The 9,379-nt window shown below is 27.0% G+C and overlaps 1 protein-coding gene across 1 annotated transcript; it reads right to left on the bottom strand.

Annotated features, from left to right (window-relative positions):
• Positions 1-4,202: 4,202 nt before the first annotated feature.
• LOC129984772 (glycine-rich protein-like) lies at positions 4,203-8,116 on the bottom strand. Its single transcript, XM_056094727.1, has 3 exons — positions 8,079-8,116; positions 6,868-6,918; positions 4,203-4,603 (listed from the first exon to the last, which is right to left on the bottom strand). Exons 2-3 carry the CDS (start codon positions 6,916-6,918, stop codon positions 4,307-4,309), a joined length of 348 nt encoding a protein of 115 aa, XP_055950702.1. The 5' UTR covers positions 8,079-8,116; the 3' UTR covers positions 4,203-4,306.
• Positions 8,117-9,379: the final 1,263 nt, after the last annotated feature.

Genomic DNA, 9,379 nt, shown 5'->3' with positions numbered 1-9,379 from the left:
TAAAAACTGCTGGTTGAATGTTTTCAGGTTAAGATTTTTTTTATTTGTATACTCCGTGTAGGAAGAAGCTAAAATGATGCTACATTCTGTTGTAGATATGGTTCCTCATCTGATAGTGGGCTTCTGAAAGGATAATGACACATTGAACATTTTTGTGGCCATTACTCCATTCATGATCCGATTCTGAGTAATGCACAGCTGTATTATTTCCACGAATTTTATGGCAATTTAAATTGCAATCTACCTGGTTTGTTCTCGAAATAATTCTAGTTTTATTTTCATCCTATATGAGAAAATGCTTTTTTTTTTCAAAATTTTCATTTAGGTACGAATTACGGATTCTGAAGTTGATCCGGATCTCTGAATTATTCTGTATATGAACAATGTGCTCATGTTGTGATAAAATAGCAATTCGAGGAAAGGAAACATCAGTTTTACTCTGCCTCTTCCAATAATGAAAGTTCATATGCGCATGCGTGCCTGTACTTTTCAGATTAGATCGTAAGAAAGACTTAGAGCTATGGATATTAGGATATTCTTTAGTTTAAAGGAAATGTGCATTCTGGGAAGATTCTTTTGAATTTAATTACAATTTTAATTCAGTAAAGGTGAAATGAAATCTTGGTGTTTTCTACCACAATTGATGAAAATAGCATTGCAAAAAATTAATATTTACATCACTTAAAAAATATTTTTTTAAATACAAATTTAATGATCATGCATTTTTTTTACTAAATTTTGGTAATTTTTAAAAAAATACTTTTATCACGTTATTATCTTCTCTTGTAGAAAGGATATTTGAAGGATATTTGCATGAGATAAATTACATGAACGTAAATGCAATGTGCAGTTTGTACATTGCCCAATAACCTAAACTTTCATGGGCAATTTGATATTAAAAGACTCATTATGCATTAGGAAGATTCATGTAAATTATAAATTAAATTAGTGTGTACAAAAATTGCCTAAATAGCATTACATAAAACTGGTTTCTACATCATTAAGAAACTGCTTTTAAAAATATCATTTTAGTTCTCATGCAATTTTTTATACTAAATTTTGGCAATATTTAAAAAATATTTTTATTTCGTCTTGCTTTATTGTCTTCAATTTTTGAAAGTAAAGGGTATTTTCATGAGAAATTCGAAAGAGGAATTACATTAACGCAAATACAATGTGCAGTTTGAAATATATTACCCAGTAACTTAAACTTTTAATTGGTAATTTGATGTTAACAGACTCAACTGTGTACAGAATTGGTGTAAGTTTATTATACTAACTTGCTTTAATATCTTTAATAATTTGATGCTCATAACTTGCTTTGTTGAAAGAATCATATACTTCAATTAATAATACTCAATAATTTTAATTTATCAGAATCAATTGAAATGGCTTCTGATCAATTTAATTGATATTAAACTGAACCAATATTCCCGGAGATTGAATTAATCTCCAAATTTGGCTACATAAAAATGAAGATTTAAAAAAATCTTTCAAGAATTATTTTGAAGTTTTCTTCAAAAGTTCCCACAATAAGGAACAAAATCGATTAACAGATAATTTTTTCGTTTCAATAATTCATCGTTTAACAGATAACATTTTGATCATTCTTTTCTATTTAAGTCATCATTTCAGTTGAATTCATTGATATTGAATCTCTTTGTCCCAGTTCTGGCATTTTATACATCTCGCTAACGAAATAGCGGCAGATCTATAGTTTTAATAGTTTTAACTATGACTGCATCAATAGTAAATTAAAAAAATTGAAATAGGTTTTTAAAAATAATCTTCTACAAATTTGGAATGACAGATAGGTCAGTAAGAGTAATTAGGAAGGAAATTTGTGGATTTTATCAGTTTAACTGACTTATTTGAAAAGAATATTTTTTATATGATAAGAAAACATTGCTTAAAACGTGCTGTTCGAAACTGTTCCAAAGCACCGTTTTTATTACTTATTTCTTAGAGAAACTGTATTTCCTGGAATATCGCATATAAATTATAATAAAAATGTACTAATTTCAATTTAATGTTAGCTAAAATCATTCTATCTTCAATTTTTTCCCGCTAAAATCAAGAAATACGCCTTTATTAAAACAGACGATTGGATTTTATGAAACATGAAACGAAGATACCGTTTAGATTAGAAGATTTAGAAACGAATCGTTAAGTGAGTAATGGCTAATAGGTGAAATAAATAATTGAAAGTACAGCTCTCATATCAGCTAAACAGTTGCAACTTCAATTCAACTCAACTTTCTTTGGTATTTATATTATTGTAAATTATTTTTGAACTATAGGATATGGAAGAGTAATTTTATCCGACTCACGTGAACTATCTTTGACTATCCAAACAAATTTGAAATCGCTGTTAAATCTATCATATTCAATTAACTGTAGTTAACTCCATGAATCTCCCAGATTTACCGGATTTACGAATATATATATATATATATATATATATATATATATATATATATTTTAGAAAGTTATGTCCATCATCTTTACATCATCTATTTCTACTCTTCGATGTCAGTTTAATTTTTCTTTTTTCCACAAACCACATAAAATAGTTATTAGTAATCAACCGTAAATCATGCAAGATTATGTGTATATAAATCACAGTGTGGATTCTTAAAAAGTGTCCAGTGTTAATTTGACATAAAATATTGTACATCATTGTCTACACAGAATGTGACTGCGTTCATAGATTACTTTCTATTATATTTTATAAATTTATTTATCCATCATTCAAAAACATTAAAAATACTGTTATTAATAATATTTTATTGAAATTTTTTTAAAGGTCATTGAGGACACAATCTAATTTCGCAGCATAAAGTCTGAATTGAAAATGGAATCAAGCTATAGCAGTCTTAAGACTATCCAGCAGACTTAAGATATACATAAATTTGTAATTTACCATGAAAAAAAAAACACGACGTGATCATAAATTATGACGATTAAGAAAGTTTTGATTTCACTTTTTTAATACGCAGTTGAACTAAGGAAATAAAATATCACGAACTAACAATTAATAAGCTTAAATATGCTCTTCATCATTCTCTAAAGCGTCCTAAGGGGCATTAACTCAGGCACTTTTTCATTATTCATTATTCATATTCATTATTCAATGAGCATATAAAAGTCAATTGTCTTATTTTTTTTGAAAAAATTAAAAAAAATTATTTTTAAAAATTAAAAAAATATATAATTTAAATTTAAAAATATTTTTGGTGATTTAATATTTAATTTTTGAATTATTTTTCCATTACTATTCAATACAATTTGATTTAGAACAAAATTGGGTATAATTTTGTAATACCAATTAATTTATAGAAATATTTTTATGCACATGTACATGCATTAAACTTTTATTCACTGCATTCTTAATAATTTTATATTTTTCTAATGTAAAATTGACTTTTAACTATCTGAAAAAAAAACTTAAACATAAAATGCAAAAAGAACATATTTGACATCATACGAAACTACTGTTTATTGTTTGAGAACTCTTTTCACTATTCGTTTACAATACACCAAAAAACGGTTTTAATGCATTTAATAAAAATAATTTTTATTTCATGGAATATCATATAATAATCATAAAAAAAATTTAATGCCTTTGATTTGAAGGTATAAAGCAATGCAATTGAGAAATGAATGAAAGAAGATGAAAGGAATATGCAATAAAAAAGGAATTTAAATAGTCTTAAGAAACTAATTTTCTATAAATTTATAATAAATTTGATTTATTTTATAAAAAGTGACAATTAATTTAAGTAAAAGGTATTTCTGATTTTTGTCATTCAAAAATGTTTAATTTAAAACTAAACTCAGTATTTTAAACAAAATAAAATGCCAACTTAAAAAATCAACCCTAAAAACATTTTCAAATGGACAATTTATTTTATGTTTTCCGCTCTCTTAATTTCAATCATGATAAATTCCATGGTTATTTTCTAAAGTAAGAATAAATAGTTTTCTGTTTGAAAAATATTTTAAAAGTCTAAAGAGTTTTTTAGAACAATTCTGGACAGCTGCTATGAAAGAATAAATGAAAAATAACAAATTCAAAACTAAATACATAGTCATAAAAATTGTTTATTGGTACATATTTTAATCATGCAAGAAAAAAATGTTCATAAAATATCTGAATATACATTTAGCTAATAGTTTAAAATATTTTTGATTAATAATTCCAAGAGATCAAATATTTTAATGTTACTGGCTTATTGAAAATAATCGGTTATTATAGGAGCATTCTCTAATTTAATTATAATCAGATCAATTCACTTCATAGCATTTAAAACAAAGCGGGGTGTCCCAATACACCTCCATAACCATAACCAAGATTTCCATAAGCCCCATATGGAAGTCCATATCCATCGTATCTGAGTCCGTATCCATTTAATCCATAGCCGTAGATGGGATATCCGGCACCCGATGCATAATTCCTATATTGGAAGTTTCCTCTAGCATCAACGGTACCGTAGCGTCCCACTACACCGCCAACGCCGTTTCCGGCTTCTTGCTTGTACTGGTGGCTGAAGAGATTGTTGACGGCATATCCGTAATCATAAGGTTGTGCAGGAAGAAAAGACTGAAAATAAAGATTAATTCAATATTGGGAAAACATCTTTTAATTTAAATTATGGTAGGCATTAACTAACATAATAATTATATTATTTTTATGATGTTAATCTGAAAAATGTAGCGATGAAATTTATTCAATTAGAATAAAATGAAAAAAAAGTCTTGATTAGTTAATGCTTTGCCAACTTGTTAACCAGCCACATTTTTAGAATTAATTCCATTATGTTTTCCCATATTATTTTAGTTACGACACTTATACTTTATTGGTTAATTGGTATTATATTTCTAGAGATTATTTAGTTAAATCAGCCTACACTAATTTAGTTGTCCAAATGATTTATTATTGTTTAGTTAACAACATGAATTTATAGGAAAGATAAAAAACGGTAATGATATAAACAAAAGATATTATAGTTTTAGGTTAACATATTATATAATATATTTGGTTGGGGAAAAGTAAATCCTTTATTTGTTTGGTAGATGGCTGTAGTGATCGGTATCTCGTAAAGTATCGATCAAACAATTTCACATTTATGCTTGTTGGAAAGGAGATATTTCGTACTAAAAAATTCGTTTGCTGTTTTTTTGTATGATCCATGCAGTTGTGAGTCACAAGATGTCAAAAATGAAAATCAACAAAGAGAAAATTAGGTAGATTTTACAGTTTTTCTTTGATAAAGCCGAAAATGTAAGGTAGGTGGCTGAAATTGTGAATGGTGATTATGGTCTCAATACTGTAACAGCCAATTACGTTGGTTTCGTAGATTCCGTTAAGACATTTTTGATGTTAATAGAATTGCATCTCTCAATGGTAGGCCCATCTCAAAAAAAAAAAAAAAAATCACAGAAATAATCTAAGTGGACCGGCATGTTAGCATTCGTAGCATCGCCCAGGAGCTAAAAGATTAACCATAAAACAGTTTGAAACCATTTGTACAAAGCTGGATTAAAAAAGAAACTTGATGTTTGGGTGCCACACAAATTAACACAAAAACATGATGGATCGAATTAACATCTGTGAAACCTTGCCCAAATGGAATGAAATCGACCAATTTCTTAAATAAAGGGTGACTGGGGATGAGAAATGGGCCACATACAACTAAACTGTGCGAAAACGATCGTGGTTAAAGCGTGACGAAGGAGCTCAAACGGTAGCTATATCAAGACTAACGGCCAAGAAGGTTCTGCTGTGCATTTGATGGGATTGGAAAGGAATAATTTATTATGAGTTGCTTCTATATGGCCAAACACTAAATTTGAATCTCTACTGGACTGTTTGAAGCTAGCAATTGAACAGAAACCGCCAGAATTATCTAGAAGAGGTGTTTTCCATCAGGACAACACCAGGCTTCATAAGTCTATATTGCCTCGCCAGAAATTTCAGGAGCTTGGATGGAAAGATTTGGTACATCCACCATATAGTACGGACCTGGCACCAAGCTATTACCATGTTTTTCTTGCATTGCAAAGCTTCCTCAATTATAAAAAAATGGCATCAAGAGAAGATTGGGAAAATCGATTACTAGAGTTTTTCACCAATAGGGATCTAGACTATTTAGAGAGAGGCATTATGAAACTAGCCTTAAAATGGCAACAAATTATAGAACAAAACGGTGCATATTTGACAGAAATTGACAATCCGAAAAATGTTAAATAATGTCTGAGGTTCACATAAAGATAATGGATTTCTTTTTCCCCAACCTAATATAGAGTATTAATAAAAATTTGTATATAAAATTATAGAAAATTAGTATTAACTATCTGTATTGAAATTAACTATCTATTCCTTAATATTTATGATAATATGTTATTGAATTTTGGCAGACAATGTGTATATTTTATTTTGTCATTATTTTGATCAAGTTTATTGTAAGTAAAAATTAAAGAAACAAGAGCTGATAGAAAACGATTGAGTAAACAATTTTAAACATTATTAACCATTAAAAATGAAAACGCGTATTATGACTTGAGTGATAACAGTTTATTTTATTTAGAAATAAGCACTGCAATCTAGATGTTGTGTAGTTGTACATGACGCATTTCAGCTATTTTTTACTCTTTGAGAAACATGGTTATTACATGATAAACAACATTCTAGGTACATCTAATCAGCTTCTATCTTTTTCATAAGGTGGAATTTTTCCTTTACGGTAGTTCATATTATGATGGAATTTAAAAGAATCTGCAAAAACAAAAGGTTCAGAAATGAAAATGAAAAGATAGTATCTATGTTTATCAGAATGTCCAGATTTTTACAAAAGAGATACTCACTCCTTGTACTAGACATAAAGCAATGCAAGCAAAAACGACAAGGCGAAACATCTAAAAACATAAAAACATTAACTGTAAAATCTATAATTTCTGACAAAATGTTTAGAACAATTAATTAACTGATGTCATAATTTAAGAAAAGTATAGAAATTAACAATAAATACAATGGAAAAAAATCTGTTAGAATTAAATTTTAATATCAAAATAAAACCGTATTGAAAATTAAAAAAAAAAATCGGTATGTTTTATTAAAATCTAAAATTCTCTAAAAGAGTTTTAATTTTTAGTTTCTGAGGATCTTAAAAATGGCTTTTAACTATGAATCAGACACTCTTTATACTGATTTGTAATTTTAGGTTCCTAAGACAGACTGCGGGAGACATTAAGATAAAAAGAATTTAATCATAGGATAATATAAACAACAAGAATAGAAAAATTCACATTTCTTACACTTTTGTAATTTTTCAGAAAAATATAGAAAGAGCTTCTTTCATTAAAAATTGATAAATTAATATTATCAGAATATATTTAAAGGTATTTTGAAGTAAGAATTTACAATAAACAAAATTCTAATTTAATATTTCTGATAGCAGCAGTTTCAAGGGCTTTTAAAAAAGAATAATTTCTGTACTTAGCGTGAAAGAAATTATCTAAATATTCTCTAAAAAATCAGCAGCAGATTTCTTCTCATAATTTTATCCATATTTTATAATGTAATATGCCTAGTGCTTAACCTTACACTAAGAATATAGAATATTTTAAGAAATTTAAATTTTAAGATTCGAATTCAGTATGGAAATCTTTTGAATTAAACATATAAAACTTCATTTATATAGTAGCTTCTTAATTTTTTTGAGTTATAGAATAAAAATAAGAAAAAAAAAACTCTTTTTGGTGGATAGTACTGTCTTTTTGCATGCTTTTTACATGAGAAAGTCAGGATAAATGAAACATTGTGAAAACGAGAAACGCTAAAAATTGCATTTTAAGAAACGATCCAGTAAGAAAATTATTGTAAATTTTTATCCAATAATGGAATTTTACTGGGTTCTATAAATTTTTGAAATATCGTTCTGGGACATACCGAACACTGAACTCAATCTGTTTCCTACAATAGTTGTTTGAAACAAATGCGGAATTTTTGTGTTAAAAAATAATTTAATTTTTACTTTTTCTCTATTAGAAAAATTAGAAAAGATCAAATTACTCACCTTTAATTAGTTTATGGTGTTTTGCAGCTGAAGCGAACTTTCAAACTAAAGCTTCATTTTTTCAGCTTGCTTTTTTATACTCATAAGTGTCAGCCGGGCGTTGAAAAAATATTTTTATGCAATCAAATATCGAAATATCAGAAATTTAGATTCGTAATTATAATATCATAAGTTAAAAACAGATGCTAATTTTCGATTAAAAAAACTGACACTTTGAACTAAGATACTGAATAAATCAGATAGTAAAGTCGGTTTGATTTATAAGATAATACAATTTAAAAGTCAAAGTATTTGATTTATATCTCTTTCAACATCTGAAAGTATCGATCTTAGAAATAGATATGAAGAATATGCATGACTGAGTTTATGTAACAACGCTGTTCAAAACACTTTTGCCTAATTTATATATAAATCTTTCAAAAATATTTTGCTAAATATTTTTTATTTACATGCCAATGTTTTTTTAAAACTTGTTCCTTTCTATAAAATGCAACTTAGGTAATTTTATGGGAAATACCACTTTTTCAAGCAAAGCATGAACTAAAAAATATTTGATAATATGATCTTAAAATTTAATTAATATTTAAGGAAATTTAGCAATATTGATAAATTTTGATCAATCTCTATCGAATTATTGATAAATATTTATCGTATTTATATATTATGAAAAAAAAAGCCACATTTAATTTTTTTTTAAATTTTAAATTAATGTCTTGTATTTGTATTTATTACAGATTTTCCAAAAAATTCTAATGAAAAATGAAATTTCTGGTAGAGAAATTGTAAAAGATTTAAAGGGCTTAAAGTGATGATCTTATGCCTCTGCTGGATCGCTTGTTTCTATTCTGAAACAAAAGGGAACATCTTAAAAATTTTATCTCTTACTTTTTACAATTATGGAAAAGTGTTTCTCGATATTGAATGAGAAATATTCGATCACTTGAAACCGCACAAAATGCTATTATATTATTAAAGAAAGAATTTTAAATTCAATTTTTCAGACTTTTATTCATTTGTGACACTATACTCTTTCCCTCTATTTAAGGATTTATACATACGTTACATTACAAAAGCCATTAACAATTCATTCCCTCCTTGAGATAAACTTCATACACATCTAAAGATGCCATTATTCACATTTCCCATTTTTATCTTCCGTGTATGATAGTTGGATGTTCACTATCATTCCTGAGGAAGTAACTGGGTTTTTAACATTAATAATTTCTAGATTTTTGTAATTTAATTTTTTATGCATGTAACTAAATTTTTTAAGCTTTCTTTACGAATAATTTTTTAACTTT

Source organism: Argiope bruennichi, chromosome 9 (assembly GCF_947563725.1).
Source record: "Argiope bruennichi chromosome 9, qqArgBrue1.1, whole genome shotgun sequence".
NCBI lineage: Eukaryota > Metazoa > Arthropoda > Arachnida > Araneae > Araneidae > Argiope > Argiope bruennichi.
This window is presented reverse-complemented; position numbering and strand designations above follow the sequence as displayed.